We start from the raw sequence: 22,480 nt of genomic DNA, 5'->3' as shown, positions 1-22,480 counted from the left end.
CAGTGATTGACATAGTTTCTGATTTTTGTGCAGTCGGCATGGGGTTAGTGAAGAGAGAGCTTTCATCGTTAAAATGTCTAGATTGAACTGAGCCAGGACAGCATGGAGGTGTAGTGACTTGTATAGGCAGCCCTCAGACGGGAGGCAGTGTGTTCATTCCTACAACCCCCGTTGGGCGTAATTTGCCAGGAAATCTCTCTTCACATGGCTTCCTCGTTGTCTGAGAGTTGCCAAACATGGCTGATGCCATAATGTACCACAGGACATGGTGACAAGCCAGGTCCCAAGAACTGCTTCAAGCCGGTATTGAATCAGCCCTGTTGGCATTATTCTGCACCAGGCTCCAGCCACCTGAACTAACTGACTCTGGCCTGTCAGAACGGGGGCAGCCCCCTCCAAACCATCCTTGTTTGTTTACATATATGCAGTCCTCGAAGAGGGTCGATTTAGTTGCGGTGTAGAATTGAAGCACAAGGCCAGAGGCTTTTCAGAGTACCTGCAATGCTAAACGCCTTGTTTTAGCAACAGAGGAAATAGGGGCTGGAGTAAAAAAATTAGCCCCTCGAGCCTGCTCCACCATGCAGTGAAGTCATGGCGGATCTTTAGGGCAGCACGGTAGCATTGTGGATAGCACAATTGCTTCACAGCTCCAGGGTCCCAGGTTCGATTCCGGTATGGGTCACTGTCTGTGCGGAGTCTGCACATCCTCCCCGTGTGTGCGTGGGTTTCCTCCGGGTGCTCCGGTTTCCTTCCACTGTCCAAAGATGTGCAGGTTAGGTGGATTGGCCATGATAAATTGCCCTTAGTGTCCAAAATTGCCCTTAGTGTTGGGTGGGGTTACTGGGTTATGGGGATAGGGTGGAGGTGTTGACCTTGGGTAGGGTGCTCTTTCCAAGAGCCAGTGCAGACTCGAATGGCCTCCTTCTACACTGTAAATTCTATGATCTATCTATGATCTCCCTCAACATCATCATCCCCAAACCCCTTGACGTTTCTAATATCTAGAAATTTGACCTCTGTCTTGAACATGCACGGTGACTGAGCCTCCACAGCCTTTTGGGTAGAGAATCCCAAAGATTCACCAGCCTCTGTGTGAAGAAATTCCTCCTCATCTCGGTCCTGAATGGCTTACCCTTTATTCTGATACAGTGCCCCCAGGTTCGAGACCCTCAAGCAGGGGAAACATCTTTCTGCGTCTACCCAGTTGAGCTCTGTAAGAATTTTGGCTGTCTCAATTAGATCACCTCTCACTCTTCTAAACTCTAAAGAATAGAGGCCCAGTCTCCACAATCTCTCCTCTTGGGACTATCCATCCCGGGCATCATAGAATAGAATCCTAGAATCCCCACAGTGCAGAAGGAGGCCATTCGGCCCATCGAGTCTGCACCGACCCTCCAAAAGAGCACCCTACCTAGGCCCACTCCCATACCCTATCCTCATAGCCCCACCTCAGGGGCAATTTAGCAGAGCCAATCCACCTAACCTGCACATCTTTGGACTGTGGAAGGATACCAGAGAACATGCAGACTCTGCACAGACAGTCTCACCCAAGGTTGGAATTGAACCCGGGTCCCTGGTGCTGTGAGGCAGCAGTGCTAACCACTGTGTCGCCGTGCCGCTCCAGCAATTTGGCGAACCTTTGTTGCACTCTCTCTATAACAAGGAGATCCTTCCTGGGAAAGAAGACCAAAACTGTGCACAAAACTCCAGGCATGGTCTTGCCAAGACTCTACAATTACAGCAAAACCTCTTCAGTAAGACTTTGCATTAACATTTTGCAGTTCTGTTATTGGCGGTGCAGCACTTGCAATTGGTGCAACTCGGTTAGGCATTTAATATAATCAGGAGGCCCTCCACTGCTTAGGAAGTTTGTTTTCAATTATTTTTTCCCTCTGTGTACTGTGCTCTCTATCATCAGACTACATCTTGTGATTTGCAAAAAAAAATGTATCTTGCAGCATTGCCCTCTCTCTGGGGAATTGACACTGTCACTTTCCTTCAGACACAAGCTGTTTATCTGTCATTCAGAACCAACTTTGTCAGAGTTTTATTTTTTGTTTTCCTGCGATATCCTCTCTGTAGAGTTTCAAAGTTCCTTGCTGGAGATGGTCAACAGGTCAGGCAGAGAGGGAGAGACAGAGTTAATGTTTCAGGTTGATGACGTTTCATCGGAAATTTTTCAAGAGAACATCAAGCCTGATGAAAGGTCATTGATGTCAAAGATTAATTCTGGTTCTCTCTCTCTCATTCTCTCTCTCTCGTTCTCTCTCTCTCTCTCTCTCTCTCTCTCGTTCTCGCGCTCTCTCTCTCGTTCTCGCGCTCTCTCTCTCGTTCTCGCGCTCTCTCTCTCGTTCTCGCGCTCTCTCTCTCGTTCTCGAGCTCTCTCTCACGTTCTCGCGCTCTCTCTCTCGTTCTCGCTCGCTCTCTCTCTATAGATGATGTCTGACCTGCTGAAGTGCATCCAGCGTTTTCTTAATTTCACATTTCCATGACTTGCAGTGTTTTGCTATGAAATAATATTTCACTTTTAAAATGCCGATCTTTGGTTTTCAAATGCCTCTCCATCCCTGTAATCTCCTCCAGCCCCGCAATCCTGCCATCCTGTGATCTCTGCGCTCCTCCAATTCCAGCCTTGTGAGCATATCTAATTTTAATCGCTCCACCATTGGTAGTTGTGCTGTCAGCTGCCTGGGCCCGAAGCTTCCGGAATCGCTCCCTGAACCGGTCCTCCCCCCCCTCCCCCCCCCCTTATGTCGTTCCTTAAAACTGACTTCTTTGTCAAAACCTTGTTATCATTTGTCCTAAAATCTCCACGTGGCTCGGGGTTAAATTTGTTTTGAGGTGGAAGTGAAAGATCTGGTGCTCTTTCGACGAAGAGGGGATTGGCAATCCCCAGTGTCATGAGCAATGTTTATCGCTCAGTCAAGGTCACAAAAACAGATGATCTGGTCATTAGCATTGTTGTGAGCCAGTCAGGGGCCATGTTCTGCACTCCGCTGAACTAATTCATTGGCCGAGGTTGTGAAAAGGGGGCTACCGGCCTATTCCTTGTTTCATCTGAAACCCTTGCACTTCCATTGATTAACTCTGGCCAATAACATTCCACGGTTGGTCCATCCCTGGGCCCTGCGACACAGGAACTGTCCTGTTCTGCAGAGTTTTAGCAGTAAATTATTCTCAGCTGATGGGGTTTGTTCACCCATTCCAGTGTCATGTGAGAGTACCTTTATGAAATGGGTGTTTATAAATGGGTGTGTATATACATATCTGTAGTGAGAGTACCTTTAAGAAATAGGTGTTTACTACTGCAGTGATGTCAGAGAGTGGGTGGAGCTGGGCTGTCTGTCAGCTTTTTTCTTTCATTTTAGGCTGTTTGCTGCAGGATGTGTTTTAGTTTTGTTTTCAGTGTTGGAGCTGAAGCCAGACCAAGCAGGTGTGCTGCTGTTCTCTCTACCATCAAAAGACTATCTCTGGATCATGTGGTGAATTCAGAATTATAAATCTTCTCAGTAGTGAAATTAAGCCTGAAGTCTTTCTATTTTTGAAGGTTTTTTAAGTCTTATGGATGTTAAAAGGAAAGTTTGAAGGATTACTCAGTGTTGTATTCTTTGGGGGTTGTATTTGAATTAATGGTTACTAAGATGTTCACCGTATGTTTTAAAAAGGTTAACTTGAGTTCATAGAATAAACATTGTTTTGTTTTAAAAAATACTTTTCCATTTCTGCTGTACCACACCTGTAGAGTGGGCCGTGTGCTCCCCATACCACAATCTATTAAAAGTCGTTGGTCAGGAGAACTCCGTGATACACTTTGGGGTTCTCTAAACCCTGACCATAACACCAGTTAATTATCCATTTCTGATTGTCACTGCTCCTCCATTGGCCCACCGCAAGTCGCCCCTTGAGTTAGTGGAGGTTGCCTCTTGAGAAGATGTACCTGGAGTGAGCCGCCTGCAGGAACTGCTGATGCCTGTGTGACGCAGGTACGCCCACAGTGCTTTTTAGGATTTTGACCCAGCAATGATGGAGGATGGCGATAAAAGTCAGGATTGTGTGGAACTGAAGGTGAAGGTTGTGGGAGTGAAAGTTCACATTATCCTAACATCTCTGTACTGGGCTGTCTCTGAGGCCACCACATGATGAATTGAAACAGCTTTTTGCTGAGTATGGGATACATTGTGTAAACGCCAAGGATACCTACTCCAGGAAGCTGATGGGATGTGTGAAATTAACACTTCCAAGAGCTGCACTGCAGCAACTCGCCAAGGCTCATCCAACATCACCTTGATACACCTAAAAAGGCACGGGCAGCAGATACGTGGGAGCACCTGAAAGTTCCCCTCCAAGCTACATACTATCCTACCTGGGAACTACATTGCCATTCGTTCACTGTCGCCAGGTGAAATTCCTGGAATAGAAACCCACTCACAAAGGATTACTTGAGATTAGGAAACTGGGGTCTCTGCAGTATTCATTAGCTATTTCAGTGGGAAGATGAAAGATTTGATCTTCTGACAGGATGCAATCAAATGGGCTGAGGAACTTTCCTCAGCAAAGACTTTTTGTGAAATTCCAGATACTGGAAAAACTGCAATGTCACACAAAGTTTACACCACTGAAATAGGCTATTTAGCCACTTGCCTTCATCTCACCCTCTCGGCATCTCCTATTCGTTCCTCCAACACTTGGGCATGCCAAGTATAGAGGTCAGGATAATCTCACATCAGCTGAGATGGACGGGAGAACATGATGTCAGAATGCCTGACTCCAGACTTTCCAGACGGGTGCCATGGAGCTCCTTCACACGGGAGACATAGGAAATGTCCTGGAGATGACCTCAAAGCCTTCATGAAGCTCTGCTCTGTTAACATCAACATATGGGAATCAGATGCGCAGTTGCAACAGAAATGGTGATTGATCATCAGACATGACCTCTAGACCTTCCAATCAACAAGGGCAGGCACTGAAATGGAACACAGAGAGATGGAAAGGGAGGGCATCTGCTCGTGCCAACAATCCCCCATCTCTAACAACAATTGATGTCCTCACTGTAGGAGAGCATGCATGGCCTGGTTTAGCTCACTCGGCTAAATAGCTGGCTTTTAAAGCAGACCAAGCAGGCCAGCAGAACGGTTCGATTCCCGTACCAGCCACCCTGGACAGGCGCCGGAATGTGGCGACTAGGGGCTTTTCACAGTAACTTCATTGAAGCCTACTCGTGACAATAAGCGGTTTTCATTCATTTCATTTTCATGGCTAAGATAGGGCTCATAAGCCATCTTCACAATCACAGCCAAAATCTCTCTTCCACCCAATAATCCACAAGAAAGAATCCTACTCGACAGGAGGAATTGTCACCTAAATAGACTTCCGTGTCTTCATGTGCTTATCTAATTTTCCCCTTGACTGCCAGCCTATCATGTGACCGCGAATTCCACATTCTTAACACACTCTGGATAGAGGAGGTTTTCCTGAATTCCTTATTAGAGGTTTTAGTGACCATCTTATGTTTAATGGCTTCTCGTTTTCATCTCCTCTACAAGTGAAAACATATTTTCTCCATGCCCAGCCTGTTGAATGCTTTCATTACCTTAAAAAAAAACTCGATTAGGTCACCCCTCAGCCTTCTCTTTTCTAGAGCTAAGTACCGTTCGATCCATTCTGCTAGGTGTAACCTTTCAGTTCTCGTATCATCCCTGCACCGATGCCTGTGTATCTTCTTTTATTCTTATGGAGTGGAACTGTGCACTCTGGAACGTGACGAGTGGGCGGTGGAAGGTAGTAAGGGGGGTGGATTAACACACACACTCTGCCCCATCCCCACCATCTACAGGCCCAGCCAAGTAATGGGCCCTGCCACCACAGGTCTCTGTAAAACTCATCATGGTACAGAAAGATTTCGACCAACTGTTGGATCAAAATATTCTAGCATTTATAAACTGTGTCAGAAGAGGGCAATGCAGAGTTGGTGGGAAATTGGTTATCTCTCGTTCACAAAAGAAAGATATAGATCTTTCATGTTATGTGTGTTTGTATTTTTTCATTCTGAGCTGTGTGCCTGGTGTTATTAAAAACACAATTTCTATCAGACACATTTACATCTAACCTATGAGTTTATCATTGCATGTTTGTTATCTGTGCATGTGACTGTAACAGTCAAGTGTGGTGTCAAGGTATAATGCAAGGTATAATACTTTGTACTACCAGGAGCTTGAGTGTGTGTGAATATCTGTCCATCTGTGCATGTGTCTGCATGTTCAAACACATTTGTGTCATAGAGTGAACAGCGGTGGAGGGTGAATAGTGAAGAGGTCTGGAGGGTCCCACACTGCATTCGCTGCCCAGCAGGACCCTTGGAATAGCAGTTGCGTTAAATTATAAATAACAGTATCAAGGATACCTGCAAGTGAGACATGAACGTGGTGGACATAGACACGAGCAACTGGGAGACAGTCGCTGACCTCTGGAGGCCGTCTGTCTGCAGGGGCGTTGGAAGAGGTGAGCAGATACGGGAAGCTCAACTGGCTGACAAGAGGGCCCAGAGAAAACAAAATCAGCAAAGCCTCAGCCACCACCTACAAGTGCAGTAAATGGGGTAGAGAAGCCTTGACAGAACCGGGCTCCTGCACCCTGTTATAAGGTTGTCTGTTGCCCCATGAAGAGGTCTAGAGGCTTGTACGGCTGAACAATAACTATTAATAACATAACTACATGCATATACATGGGATATATTCCTGGCTAAGGTGTTATCTTTACGCTGACTCCGACCAGACTTATTGCTCACTTTGCTACTTCCACATGACTCGCTACATCATAATGTTGGTGGTACTGTTTCTCCAGTCCCACATTAACCCTCACAGTTCCAAACGCCCTAATCCAGCCTGCAGGAAATAGCAGACCACAGCTTCAGGTTTTCTGTTATTCTGCGTCTGTGCTGCATTCTGAATGGAACATAGAAAAGAAGTGCAGAAGGAGGCCATTCGGCCCATCGAGTCTGCACCGACCCCCTTAAGCCCTCACTTCCACCCATCCCTCCCCAACCCAATAACCTGTCCTAACCTTTTTGGACACTGAGGGCAATTTATCATGGCCAATCAACCTAACCTGCATGTCTTTGGACTGTGGGAGCAAACCGGAGCACCCGGAGGAAACCCACGTAGACACGGGAAGAACGTGCAGACTCCGCACAGACAGTGACCCAGCGGGGAATCGAACCTGGGACCTTGGCGTTGTGAAGCCACAGTGCTAACCACTCTGCTACTGTGCTGCCCAAACATCACATAACCACATGCTGAAGTTGAGGTCAAATTCAGTGGGTCACAAAGGCAATGGCTGAGAATTGACCATCAGAGCAATGCTAATTCTGGACCAATATCTATTACATCCTTAAATAATTTGATGAGGTTTGTCGAGCATAATTGTCCCATTTTAAATTGATCCTGGTTACTTCTTTATCAGGATGCATAGCAATTCCATCCTTAATTAAAGATTCGACAATTTTTCCTAACAATTTTAAACTAACTGGCCTATAATTGCCCAGATTAACCCTTGAGAGCTTTGCAGCACAGGAAGAGGCCATTTGAACCATCGTGTTCATCAAGCACCTATCTATTCAAATCCAATTTTATAGCACTTGGTCTTTAGCCTTGTGTGCCAAGGCATTTTTAAAATTGTTTTTATTAAAGCTTTTTTCAACCAGAATGTTTACATAACAGAAAAATAAACGAAAAATATTTAACAAAACTAGGTAGCTGTTATTATTGTACAAAAAGAAAATATACATTAAATAGACAACCCCCCCCCCCCCCCCCCCCCCCCCCCCCCCCACCAAGTTGCTGCTGCCGCTGACACTTTACTGCTCCCCTAGAAAGTCAAGGAAAGGTTACCACTGCCTGGAGAACCCCAGCAAGGACCCTCTCAAGGCAAACTTTATTCGCTCCAGGCTGAGGAACCCAGCCATATCACTAACCCAGGTCTCCACGCTCGGGGGTTTCGAGTCTCTCCACATTAACAAGATCGTCTCCGGGCTACCAGGGAGGCAAAGGCCAACACCTCGGCCTCTTTTGCTTCCTGCACTCCCGGATCCTCCAACACCCCAAAGATCGCTATTGTTGGACTTGGCTTCACCCGCGTGTCCAAACTCCTGGACATGGCCCTCGCAAAGCCCTGCCAGAATTCTTTAAGCGCCGGGCAAGCCCAAAACATATGAACATGGTTCGTCGGACTCCCTGCACATCTCGCGCACCTGCCCTGTATCCCAAAGAACTTGCTCGTTCTTGCTGTCGTCCTGTGAGCCCGATGTACCACCTTAAACTGAATTAAGCTGAGCCTGGCACATGATGCGGACGAATTCACCCTGCCCAGGGCATCAGCCCACAGGCCCTGATCTAGCACCTCGCTAAGCTCCTCCGCCCACTTGCCCTTCAGCTCCTCCACTGAGGCTTCCACCGCCTCCTGCAACTCCTGGTATATGTCCGACACCTTCCCCTCTCCTATCCAGATGCCAGACACTACCCTGTCCTGTATCCTTCGAGGGGGTTGCCGCAGAAATGTCCCCACCTGTTTTTTGAGAAAGTCTCGGACCTGGAGGTATCTGAAAGCATTTTCCGGGGGCAGGCCGAACTTCTCCTCCAGGGCCTTCAAGCTAGGGAAAGTGCCATCTATAAAGAGGTCTCCCATCCTTCTAATGCCTGCCCTGTACCAGCCTTGGAACCCCCTCGTCTATCTTGCCCGGAGCAAATCTATGGTTGTTCTGTATCGGGGTACAAACTGAGGACCCCTCCTTCCTGTGCCTTCTCCACTGACCCGTGCCAAGGCATTTCTCGTGCTCATCTAAATGTTTCTTCAATATTGTGAGGGTTTCTGCCTCAACCACCCTTTCAGGCAGCGAGTTCCAGATTCTCACCACCGTCTGGGTAAAAAAGGTTTTCTCCTGCCCTTGACCTTAAATCTATGCCCCCTGGTTATTGACCCCTCTACTAAGAGGAAAAGCTATGTTCTGCATAATTTTGTACACTTCAATCAGGTCCCCCGTCAGCCTTCTCTGCTCCAAGGAAAGTAATCCCAGCCCATCCAGCCTCTCTAAATAGCTGAAACGTTCCAGGCCCAGACAACATCCTGGTGAATCTCCTCTGCACCCTCCTTAGTGCAATCACATCCTTCCTCTAGTGTGGCGACTAGAACCGCACACAGTTCTCTAGCTGTGACCGAATGAGCATTTTATACAGCTTCATCATAACCCCCCTGCTCTTCTATTCTGTGCCTCGGCTAAAAAAAAAGGCAAGTATCCCATATGTCGTCTTAACCACCTTATCCACATGTCCTGCTGCTTCAGGAATCTTTGGACATATACCCCAAGGTCTCCCTGGTCTTGTGCACATCCTACCATTCATTGTATATTCCCCTCCCTTGTTAGTCCTTCCAAAATGCATCACCTCATACTTTCCAGGGTTAAATTCCATTTGCTACTGTTCTGCCGATCTGACCAGCCACTGTATGTTGTCTCAGGCATACATCTTTGAACCGTAGTTAAGATACAGTCCTGATTAGGTGCCAGCTTCCAGCTGAGCAGACCCACTACTACAGTCTACTACTCCCATGTGTCCCTCCCATATGGGCAGTACTGTTTTACCAGTGCTACGTTAGCCCTTACGGTCCTGAATACCCCAATACTACAAGCCTCACCAGTCGATGCTGAAGAGTTGACCACCAAGGTGCAAGCCATCATCTCATGAGAGAAAAGGTTACTAATGATAATAAAAACGGTATCTAGCTGTTTATGGTCTACGATCTCTTTTCAAGTTCCATTGGCTACGTTAATACTGCTGCTCCCACTCTTTGCGCAGTAACAGCACTCCTGAACGATAAACTCGGTACCGTCCAGATCTAATGCTTCTGATGGGAACAATGCAGTACCATCTGCATGTTAAAGCAGCGAGCAGGGCCTGGACCTGTTGAGAGCTGAAATGTGGGCCTTGCAGGTTACATAAAGGATATTCCTCCTCATGTTAAACACCCACTGGATATCAGTTGGGTCAAAAGTCATTGATCTTAACAGCACTTACTCAAATTGACCGGTTTTGCTCAGATGCCCTGTTTGTGTGTGTGTACAATTATTTCATCATTTCTGGGTTGAATTAATATTACTTGATGCAGCACACCGTTGGAGTTGGAATATAATTAGTTTCCAAGTTGTTTTGTGATGTCTCCAGTGAAGTATTTTTGATGCACAGCCCAATCAGATGTATTTAAAGGTTGCTGTGGTGCTGAATGTTAATCGGTAAGAATGTATTTGCGTCCCCTCAGATCATGCACATTAATCTGCCCTGTGGCTGGCAGGGATCGGGCATGGCTACAATCCCAGGTGATAGAATAATCTCTTAATTTTATTCTTCGTACCATTTTCACAGTTCCTCTGAATTTTCTTATCCCTTCCAAACTCCGTCCTTTCCCATTGTGCTGAAATGATGAGGGGGTCTAGATTGAGTGGGCAGGGGGCTGCATTTCTCCCCCCCCCCCCCTTGGTTGAGGGGGCCCATAACCAGGCGGGTATGGATTTTGGTTGTAGAGTTAGGAGGTTGAGAGGAGATTCAAGGGGAATTTTGTTTCTGGCGATGCATGTTTGAAGTCCACTGCCTCAAGGGAGGGAGGGTGGGGGGGGGGGGGGCGTTGAGGCAGAAACCTTCACAACATTTAAGAAGTATTTGTAGTACATGGCATTTCAAATCCATATCCAAGACTGTGGATCAAGATTTTGAAAAATAACCCCAGCTGCTGGAATCTGAAACAGGAAATACTGGACATTCTCAGCAGGTCTGACAGCATCTGTGGAGAGAGAAGGGAGCTGACGTTTTGAGTCTGAATGACTTGTTTGTTTGTCAAAGCTGGAGAGAATTGGAAATAGGATCAAGAGCTGGAAAGTGGGATTAGCCTGGATGCTTACTTGTCGGCTGGCATGCACAAAGTGGGCCAGATGGCCTCCTTCTCTGCTGTAAATTTCTCGGATCCTATGAGGCGGAGGCCATTCTGCCCCTTGAGCCTGTTCTTCGATGATGGCAAATGTTGACTGCATTTACATGCTTTGGTTCTGTAACCCATAACACCCAAGCCCGACAAAACATGTAGCAGCACATTTTTGAGGAACCTATTTGTACGACGAAGTGCTTCCTGGCATCAACCTTGAATGTTCCAGCTCTAGTTTTATACTTTTGCCCCCTTGTTATGGACTTCATCACTCTGGAGAGAAAAGCTTCCACCTACCCCAGCAAATCATTTAATCACTTTCAGCAACTATGGGCACCCATATGTGCCTTGCCGATGTGTGCCGATGGCAGCCGAGACTCTGCTGCTGGCGGGCATTGACTCTTGAAGGTCGTCATTCCATTCCTGACTCCAGCTCGTTATTTTTCCAGTGCTTCAGAACAATGCACTAATCTCTCATCATTCCCCTCGCCTATATTCCCCAGTTTGCCCGTTAACCAATTATTGCCTCCTGCAGCTAGAGGGGCCTCTTTAGGACCTTTTGTTGGTTCCTGCACAGTGAACCTTGGCCCTTCACCTGGGCTGCTAGGTTTTCAAAGATTTGGTGTCCCTCTGCTTCCAGAACGCAGCTGCCACCATTTTCCACTGTAGCTTTCTCACATTTCTGTTTTAAGAACCAGTTGAGATGATGTTTCTATAGCGATGGAACAGAAATAGCAGCAGCACTGTAATTGCAGGTTTTATCAATTTTCTTCACTTCAGACATCACCATGAAACACGTTCTGCAATCGGGGGCGTTGGTGCTGTTTCTGTTGGCACAGCGAGAACGCTGCCTTGTGCTCGAAATGGCGGATTTGTCAGATGTACGGGATGTTACTTTGAGACCCAGTGTTCTCTCACTTGGATGTGATCAATTAGTTTGGTACTATTCGAGGTGGAACAGGGATTTCACCCCATGCACTACCCAACATTCCCCTTTTGCTCAACGCCATGAGATCGTGACCATGACCGTGGCACTTTAGGCCACAAAGCAACAGTGAGTACACTTCAAAAAGCACTTAATTGGCTGTGCAGTGCTTTGGGTTATCCTGAGAATATGAAAGACACTTTATCCATGCAAGCCCTTACTTTAGTATCCAAAGTGTTTACAAACCATGATCAGGGTTTGAAGCCAAGTGGTGGTTGTGGAGTTGGCAGCCTTCATCGACAGCTGCACCTGATTGTAACTTTCGGCTCTCGCTGACCCTAACAGGAAGGCCCTGAACCATGGGTTGATGCTTGGTGTTGCCAACTGGTTGGACATATTCCTTTCGACAAGTGACAGCCTCCTGTCCAATCTCGTTACCCTCTCTCCTCCATATTCTCTTCTAAAGCCTTCCAACTAATAAGAAAATCTGCTTAATAATGGAAAACCACACACACACACGATTAAAATGCTACTATGATTGTTCTTGGCTATGTCCAGAAGATCTTGGAGTCTCTAAGTCACAGATTAGCACGTTGGTAGCCTGGATGGTGCCTATTGCACAGGAAGTGAGGGATGGTTGTGGGGTAGAGGCACATTGGGTCAGTCCCCGTATCTTATAGCAACCGTTAGAATATAACACGAAGTCGGGGTGGGGTGGGGAGGAGGTTGTGCTGAAATTTTGATATTTTCCGTCCTGTTGATGGAGATTCATTCAAAACCCTTCTTTTTTGCTGCAGAGATCTTGGGTCCTGGGATGGCGAAGTGGTTCCTGAGGCTTGGAGCAGTGATTACAGGAGGGTTAGCGTTGTCTGATTTCTACGTTGTGACCCGTGTGGACCCTAATGACGTTGCGTTTCTTCGAATTGCACGAGCTGTGGCCACTGTAAGTTTTTGTTCTTAAAATATAAAATTTGTACCAGGTTTTCCGCCCTGTCTACTCCCTCTCACCCAATCAACATATCCTTCTGTTCCTTTCTCTTTCATGCACTTATCTAGATTTCCCTTAAATGCATCCAACATCTTTGCCTCATTAATTCTTGTTGGTAGCTGGCTTCACATCCGGCCTACTCTCCAGGTAAAGAAGTTTCTCCTGAATTTCCTGCTGAATTTGTTCGTAACTACTTCATATAATACAAGCTTACTTTAAGTAATCTAACAGTTGTAACGTTGTGTTCAAAATGTGCGACACTCCTTCCATGACTGATGTTTCCTTACTCCGGTAGCTTTGTGAGGGCCACAAAGAATCCAGCACAAGTTTGTAGAGTCGAAATAAATAACTTAATTTACAATTACGTATATGCAACAGTGGCAGTATTTCACCATTGCTCTCTCCTCTAGCTGGTTCCACACTGGCCAGCTCTATTTATGCAGGTGACTCTGCTAATGATTTCTCTGCCCTCCTCATTGGGGGAGCTCATGCTCACTAAGGATTGTGGGAGCCCCAATAGTCCCCAGCCAATAGTAATCAGGTAGGTTAGAACAGGTATATTGCCCAGAGATGTACTGTACACAATACTCCAGATGTGGTCCAACCAGGGCTCTGAATAGCTGGGGCAAAACGTTCTCTCCTTTATATTTTGGCATTTGAGTTAGAAAGGCTCACATTCCATGAGCATTCTGTAGTAATTTGTGCACATGGAGGAGCCCTTGGTGTCATTGGATCTTCACTGTTCCTAACTTTTCCCCATTTAAATCACACCTGGATTTCTCCTTTCTCAGGACAAAATGGAAGATCTCGCATTACCCGCATTGAAATCCATCAGCCACAGTCTCCCCACTTGTTTAATCTATTAACGCCTCTTTGTAGCTTTGTTCTGTCACTTATACAGCTGACTATGCCACAAATCTATGTGCCACCGGTCAACTCGGATAAATGGCTCTCCATCATTAATAAATATAGCAAATAGTTCAGGTCCACAACACAGATCCGTGTGGGACACTAATGTGAGATTGTCCCTACACTCTGTCTTCTACAACCTAATCAATATCCAAACCAGGTCAATAAGCTGCTGAGAAACTTCCCTTTAATTGTCCTCAAGGTGTTGCTATGCAGATCATTTCCCCTCTAGTGGACTTCAATCACAGTTTCATTGTAGTAGCTATACATCCCTGCCCAAGCTGGCCTGTAAATAATGGAATCGGAAAAGGCATGTGTGATGGTGTTAAAATGTAACACCAGCAAATTTTAAGCAACCTTCCTCACCGAAAGGGAAAGAGGGAGGATCCAGTCACACCTCTCCCCACACCGCAACCAACCTAGCTGCCCCTGTGAATGAACCAACACATGGAATAGAGTGGCATGGTGACGGGCCTAGTATTAGGACTAAGATATTTCAGTAAACCTGCTGGCTGGGAGTAAACAGTGGAGTAATGAGAAAGGTAATAAATCTCTTTTTGGCATTTATAGCTAAAGGAATTGAGTATAAAGGTAAGGAAGTGTTGATGCAACTATACAAGGCACTGGTCAGACTGCACCTGGGGCATTGTGCACAGTTTTGGTCCCCTTATTTGAGGAAAGATGTAGTGGCATTGGAGGCAGTTCAGGGAAGGTACACTAGGTTGATTCCAGAGATAAGGGGCGGGATTCTCCAATAACGAGGCTTTGTCCCCACGCCAGCGTCAAAACGCGGGCGTTTCACTCTGGACTTTCCTTAAGATTCTCCGGCTTGCAGGGCCCCGGAGTGCTTCCCGCAGCTCTGGCTGCGGACACGGGGCCCTGCACATCCGGTCTGGAGTCCACGTGTGCGCACGACGGCGGCCTGCAGCAGCCAACCCGTGCGACATGGCTGACTAGCACCAAGAACCCTGATGCAAAACGTAGGTCCCCATGAGATCGGGCGCGCCCGTGGATCGGTGCCGCCTGATTGCTTGCCTGGCTGTCCATGAGGCCCCCCCCCCCCGCCGGTGAAGAATCCCCCCTGCCCCCCCATCAGGGCGGCCTCAGACTGAGTCCGCAGCCGCCACCGGCCGTTCCCAACATGCAAAATGTGGTTTGAACCATGCCATTGGGAACTCAGCCAGTTTTCCTTGGAGAATCACTGGGGGGGCCTCTGTCAATGGCCCCCTACCCACGGCGCATAGACCACATGCACATGATTCGCGGGAGCGGCGTCGGACTGGATTTTGGCGTAAACGCCCATTCTCCGCCCCTCCGCCGATCGCAATTTCGGCGCGGAAGCTCAGAGAATCCAGCCAAAGGGGTTTGTCGGATGAGCAGAGATTGAGCAGTTTAGGCCTATATTCTCGAGAGTTTAAAAGAACGAGGGGAGATTTAATTGAGGTATACAAGATGCTAAAAGGTCTGGATAAAGTCGGATATGAACTTTTGTGATCTTACTTTCAGACTGCAGTCATCAGTTTTGACTACATGACCTCATTCAGGGGGTTAGAATATGGGACGGAAGAATATGAGACTGTCCAATCACAGGTAAGTCCTAATCGTCATTGCTGACTGTGCCTGATGGATCTTCCATTGATCTGTGATTTCCTGTGAAGCATTTTGGTCTGAAGATGGTGAGGAACTTTGGTTATGCGGCTGGATGCGTATTACCCTCGGGCCTACTCTTGAACAGAAATGAAAATGAAAATTGCTTATTGTCACAAGTAGGCTTCAAATGAAGTTACTGTGAAAAGCCTCTAGTCGCCACATTCCGGCGCCTGTTTGGGAAGGCTGGTACGGGAATTTAAACGTGTTGCTGGCCCGCCTTGGTCTGCTTTCAAAGCCAGTGATTTAGCCGTGTGCTAAACCAATATCTGTGGATGAGAGGTGAAGGAGGGAAAGACAGGAAATTAAAGCAAGTGTTGTCACTGGGATGCTCTGGTGCTTTGAAAACAGCATTGACGGAGACTCTGACCCAGGAGTCAGTCACCAAAGTTAAAATGGGAAGAAGAGATCTGTGCATTGAGTGGGATGGATGGAGGCCACACCATCAGGACCCCCAATTATAGTATTCCTCTGAAAAATATCTCCTCTGAAGTAAGTGAGGGCTTAATATTGTTTGAAGCAGAACTAGATAAATATTTGGGCAGAACCTTATTCCATGTCCGTATGGGATGGGGAGGGAGAATAAGCTGCGTGTGAATAATTTTTCGGGAGCTATCACAAGTGCAATGAGCCAAATAACGACCTCCTATGCCACATGCCAGTGGAATGAGGTAACAGGGCAGCTCATTCAGAGACCAAGTACAGATACAATGGGACAAATAACCTTTCATACTGCACGACCTTTTGATTCTATCCTATGAGTCACATTTCTACTGTGAGATAAAATATGCTTTATCAAGTAGTTTTATTTTAGTGGGATTCCGAGGGGAAGCTGTTGGCTTTGTTTGATGTGGAATACTTGTGTTGTGCCTTCTGACAAGATCCTGACCTTGACTCTGGATAAAGCATTGATCATGGCCAATCCACCTAACCTGCACATCTTTGAGCTGTGGGAGGAAACCGGAGCAGCCGGAGGAAACCCACGCAGGCATGGGGGAGAAAGTGCAAACTCCACACACGGATTCACCCAAGGCCGGGTCCCTGGCACTGTGAGGCAGCACGCTTGTTAAATAATTGAATTTTGATGGAAGTGAAAGGATAATCTTCCAAATTGTAGTCGTGCTTATTTCTGTCAAAGGTGCACTTCTAGGCTGAGTCTGCTGCAGTGCAGATTGTTGGATTACGTACTCAGAGGTGTCAATAATATGGTTGGGATGTTTTTTTTTTGTAAATTTATTCTCAAAATGTGGGCACTGCGGGCAAGGCTGACATTTAATGCCCATTCGGAATTGCCATTGAGGAGATGATGGTGAAAAAAAAGGAACACTTGCATTTATATAGTGCTTTTCACAACTGCAGGATGTCTCACAATGCTTTGCAACCAATGGACCAATTGAAGTATGGCCAGTGTTGTAATGTGGAAGACACGTCCGCCAATTTGCGCTCCGCAAACTCCCATCAACATCATTGTAATCGTTTGTTTGTTGTGATGTTGAGTTTGTGATAAATATTGGCCACAGCACTGGGGATAACCCTGCTGCTCTTCAAAATATACCAGGGGGATCTTTAACATCTGTCAGAGCAGACAGGTGGTTTCAAATCTCAATGAAAAAACAGCACCTCCAGCAATGGCGGCCTCCCCGATTACTGCCGGCCAAGGTGCTAGCCAAGGAATTTGACGTTCGCTTCGACAAGCAGCGGAAGATGGAAAAGAATATCCAAAAGTCATTTGAGGAAGCCCTGGGCCCTTTCTGGGTAAAAAAGCATAGCGAGGTGTTCGAAGGTATGGAAAAAAGTGCTGAAGCAGCTTGCCTCGCTAGAAGCTGAAATAGGGGTAGTGGCCAATGAAAACAGGAGGTAGAAGGCTAAGGCTGACGACCGAGAGCCAATCTAGGAGGCAGAACTTCTAGAGTCGTGGGTTGCCGGAGGGAACAGAGGGCCCGAATCAACTACATATCTTGCACGAATATTTGGGAAAATGATGGCGGAGGATGGACCTGCATCCCCTCCGAGGCTGGACAGAGCCCACTGGACACTTCGTCAAAAACCTCGGCTGAACGAGCTGCCACGTGTGGCAATAATGCGCTTGCATTGTTTCCAAGAAAAAGAATCATAGACTTTACAGAGCAGAAGGAGGCCATTCGGCCCATTGAGTCCGCATCGGTCCTTGGAAAGAGCACCCCACTCAATCCCACACCTCCATCCTATCCCAGTAACCCCACTTAACCTTTTTGGACATAAGGGCAATTTTGCATGGCCAATCCACCTAACCTGCACATCGTCGGACTGAGAGGAAACCGGAGCACCCGGAGGAAACCCACGCAGACACTGGGAGAACGTGCAGACTTCGCACAGATGGTGACCCAAGCCGGGAATCGAACCTGGGACCTTGGAGCTGTGAAGCAACAGTGCTGACCATTGTGCTACCGTGCCACAGAGTGGGTCCTCGGATGGATCAAGGATCATCGATAATGGAGCTGGGAAGGCAATCTCCTGCAGGTATACCAGGAAGTGGGAGCTGAGCTGGCGAGGAAGGTTAAGGCCACCTTGTACAAGAACCTACTACAGTTCGGGTGGTGTATCCGGAGAGTCACTTGCGATTCAAGGGACCTTTACTTTGATACACCAGAGCCGGCGTCGCGTTCGTTTTAGAAGCATGGACTCAGTTCAGATTAATGATGCTTTGTTTGATCTTTGACTACTGTGCATTGTGAGGGATTTTGGGGTATCCTATGTATAGTTGTTGTGTGAGGGTGAAATTCTTACCTTTCTCTGTTTTTTTTCTTCTATAGGGATGACAGGGGATTTTTGCATCGCGTACAGTTTGCTTTTTACTGGGGGACATCTTCTTTGCAAGGCACCTTCTATGCAAGGTGTTGTTTCTTGTATTATAGTTGGAGTTACATTGCTCCTACTGGAGACTCAGGTTTGTAGGAGTATTGGTTTTGGTCAGCTTGTTTTATTCCCGAGGCGGGCAATAAAGTTGTATTATTTCTTCTCTATTCTGGGGTGTGACTGCTCCGCCCGCATTAAAATTCAGCTAGTTAACGGAGTGAGATGGGGGGCAGTTGTTGGATCACTCTCAAGTGGTTCGTGCTTAGCATCTGTGAATGGTTTGGGTTTGGGGGGAGGGAGTTTTTTTTCGGGTATCAATATGTATATTTGGGGAGGGGGAGGGATTTAGTTTACTGATGGTGATTGCAAAATTCTCTTTGTCTCACTCTGCAGATGGGTTTGGTGGCCATCTTGGGTGGGCCTTGGCCTGTTTCTTTTGAGTAGAGCTTGGCAGCCCTTGACGGTGGGAATGGCTGACTCGGGGGTGAGGGGGGTGGGAGGCCCCCAATTCGGTTGGCCACCTGCAACATAAGGGGGTTGGGTGGCCCGGTAAACAGATCGGACGTTTCTGCTCACCTAAAGAATCTAAGTGTTGATGTAGTGTTTTGCACCATGGAGACCCATTTGCGGGTAAAGAATCGGACCTGACTGCGGAAGGGGTGGGTAAGCCAAGTGTTCCATTCGGACTTGGGTGGACAGGCCCAAGGTACAGCGATCTTCATTTATAAACGGGTTCTTTTTTCGGCCACTAGGACCGTAGCAGATCCCAATGGCAGATTCGTAGTGGTCAGTGGGTCTTTGGCGGGCACATCGGTGGTACCAGTAAATGTCTACGCACCAAATTGGAATGATGATGTTGTGTTATGTACTCTGGGATAACACAGGCTGCAACTGGATGCAGCTTTAACCAAAAGATTCTCCAGACCTTGAAGTTAGTTCAATCTGATTTATTGATCCAGTAGCACAGTTAGCTCAGTTCGACTCTCTGCTAACCTAAGTGAGGTTACTCTGTCTGACTGAACCAGGCTAGCTCTTAGCCAAGTGCTGGAGGTGTGATACTGTACATACACCCTGACTCACTCTGTGGATGTTCATCAGTGGAAAGAGGCGGAGTGTGAGCGTGCCTTTTGTAGTGAGATATCACCCCTGAGTGTCCTGCCTGCTCATTGGTCATGTCCTGTTCTCTGTATTCATTAGCTGCCTGTCTGTATATCATTATCTGCATGTCTGCATATCATGATAAAATGTTTTGTTGGCACATGGGAACGTACTTACATGTGGTGGCATATGTGAACGTATTTACAGGTGAAGACAGCTGTCTAATGTGAGAAAACAGAACATAGCAAACAAAACAAATGTTCATAAGTCCAGTCTCTGGAGCTTGCGGCTGATCCTTGTCGACCGCCGGAGAGGTGGTGGTGGGGACGACGGCGCCTTGGCAGGCGGGATGGAAGCCTGATTGGTGGCCTCGTAGTTTGAGCTGTCAGGAGGTGGCAAAACAATGGACGGAAACGGAGAAGAAAGTGGTTGCGGGCAGGCAACTTTGCGCAGTGCCCGTCTGTTTCGTTGCACAACAGAACCATCAGCCATACGTACAACATATGTGCGGGGCACAGCCTGTTGAACAACGATAGCTGGAGCAGACCAGCCACCATCCAGTATCTTGATCCTGACAGTGTCTGCCGGGGATAACACTGGCAAATCGGTGGCATGAAATGAAATGAAATGAAAATCGCTTATTGTCACAAGTAGGCTTCAAATTAAGTTACTGTGAAAAGCCCCTAGTCGCCACATTTCGGCGCCTGTTCGGGGAGGCTGTTACGGAAATTGGACTGTGCTGCTGGCCTGCCTTAGTCGGCTTTCAAAGCCAGTGATTTAGCCCTGTGCTAAACAGCCCCATGAGCATCATAGCCTGCTTTTGCTGGTTTTGAAGCTGCTGCACCTTCTGCAGCACCGGGAGGTTATCCAGGTTGGGCAAGTGTATGGCTGGAAATGTCGTCCGCAGGTCCCAGTTCATCAGGAGTTGAGCCGGCGACATGCCAGTGGACAGTGGGGTCGCCCTGTATGCAAGCAGCGCGAGGTAGATGTCAGAAGCAGAATCCGCGACCTTGCAGATGAGCTGTTTCACAATGTCCACCTTTTCCAACCTTCCCATTGGACTGTGGATAGTGTGGGCTGGAAGTGACCTGTTTAAAATGGTATTACTTGGCAAACATAGACCACTCGTGGCTGCTGAAGCACGGGCCATTGTTACTCATGACAGTGAGTGGGATACCATGCCTGGAGAATGTCTCCTGACGGGCCTTGACGACGGTCCGAGATGTGAGGTCTGAGAGTTTCACCACTTCAGGTTAATTGGAGAAATAGTCAATAATCAACACGTGGTCATGACCATTCGCACAAAAGAGTCGTGCCAACCTTGGACCACGGGGAGGTCTCGATTTCATGCTGCTGGAGTGTCTCCTTGCTCTGCGCTGGCTGGAAGCGTTGACAGGTCGCACAGTTTAGGACCATGTTCGAGATGTCCTGGCTAATACCGGGCCAGTAGACAGCCTGCCTGGCTCTGCGTCTGCACTTCTCGACGCCCAGGTGTCCCTCACAGATTTGGCGGAGCACCAGGCTCTGGAGACTGAGTGGAATGACAATCCGATCCAGCTGGAGGAGGATATCATCAATCACCGTCAGGTCGTCCTTTGCATTGTAAAATTGAGGGCACTGCCCTTTCTGCCAGCCATTGGCAAGGTGGTGCATGTCACGCTGCAAGCGGGGGTCTTTGGCTGTCTCCTTGCGGATACGAACCACCTTGTCATCAGACGCCGGGAGGTTGCCAGCACACAGCTGCACCTGTGATTCAATCTGCCGGATGATATCCAGCGATTCACTAGGCAATGTGAGGGAGCGGGACAATGTATCAGCGATGATGAGCTCCTTGCCAGGCATGTACACTAAGTCAAAATCGTACCTTCTGAGTTTGAGGAGGATGCGCTGCAACCGAGGCGTCATGTCATTCAGGTCCTTGTGGATAATGTGGACCAGAGGCCTATGATCCATCTCGTCAGTGAATGTCGGCAGACCATAGACATAGTCGTGAAACTTGAGAATGCCAGTGAGAAGACCCAGGCAATCCTTCTCTATTTGCGCATACCTTGTTTCGGTGGGCGTCATGGCCCTCGATGCGTAGGCTACCGGTGCCTAGGATGAAGTGTCATTGCGTTGAAGCAGCACTGCACCAATGCCATCCTAGCTCGCATATGTCGAGATCTTCGTCTCCCTGTCTGGGTTGAAACATGCCAAGACTGGTGCAGTGGTGAGCTTGGCTTTCAGCTCCAACCAGTCTGCCTGATGTGCTTCCTTCCACTCAAAGGCAGTGGACTTTTTCACCAGGTTTCGTAGGGCCGTGGTGTGTGAGGCCTGGTTTGGGATGAACGTGCCCAGAAAATTGACCATGCCCAGGAAGCGCAACACTGCCGCCTTGTCTTCAGGGACCTATATGGCTTTGGCCTTAACCTTGTCTGTATCCGGGCGCACACCCTGCTGAGAGATCTGGTCACCTAGGAACTTGAGTGTCGACATGCCAAAGCAACATTTGGACCTGTTCAGTTTCAGGCCATTGGCATGGACACGGTGGAATACCTGCTGGAGACGGGAAACATGCTCCTCAGGGGTCGTGGACCATATGATGATGTCGTCCACGTACACACAAACCTCTTCAATGCCCTCTATCATCTGCTCCATGATGCGATGGAAGATCTCCGATGTCGAGACCATGCCAAACAGCATGCGATTATAGCAGTATCTGCCAAACGGTGAGTTGAAGTTGCAGAGCCTTCTGCTGGACTCATCCAGCTGGGTTTGCCAAAATCCATGTGACGCATCTAACTTGGTGAAAAAACGTGCGTGTGCCATCGCACTAGAGAGTTCCTCCCCAGATGGAGTAGTGTTCACGTATTATATTCTTATTGAGATCCTTGGGATCAATGCAGATGCGCAGGTCTCCTGAAGGCTTTCTAACACATACCATCGCACTGACCCAGTCAGTCGGTTTGGTTACCTTGGCAATGATGCCCTGTTGCTGAAGATCCTTCAGCTGTGCCTTCAGGCGCTCCCTCAGCGGAGCTGGGACCTGGCGTGGTGCGTGGACCACTGGCTTGGCATCAGGTCGTAGCAGAATCTTGTATCGATATGGGAGCATGCCCATCCCGTCGAACACATCC

At 47.8% G+C, this 22,480-nt stretch overlaps 1 protein-coding gene across 1 annotated transcript in view; it reads left to right on the top strand.

The window, feature by feature from the left end:
* Nucleotides 1-22,480, top strand: part of adck1 (aarF domain containing kinase 1) — a 566,758-nt gene that overhangs the window by 20,563 nt on the left and 523,715 nt on the right. The window contains 2 exon segments of the mRNA XM_038773763.1: nt 12,685-12,830; nt 15,291-15,374. Of these exon segments, the coding sequence (XP_038629691.1) occupies nt 12,685-12,830; nt 15,291-15,374 (230 nt within the window).

The sequence above is a fragment of the Scyliorhinus canicula genome, chromosome 2 (assembly GCF_902713615.1).
Source record: "Scyliorhinus canicula chromosome 2, sScyCan1.1, whole genome shotgun sequence".
In the NCBI taxonomy this organism is placed as follows: Eukaryota; Metazoa; Chordata; class Chondrichthyes; order Carcharhiniformes; family Scyliorhinidae; genus Scyliorhinus; species Scyliorhinus canicula.
This window is presented reverse-complemented; position numbering and strand designations above follow the sequence as displayed.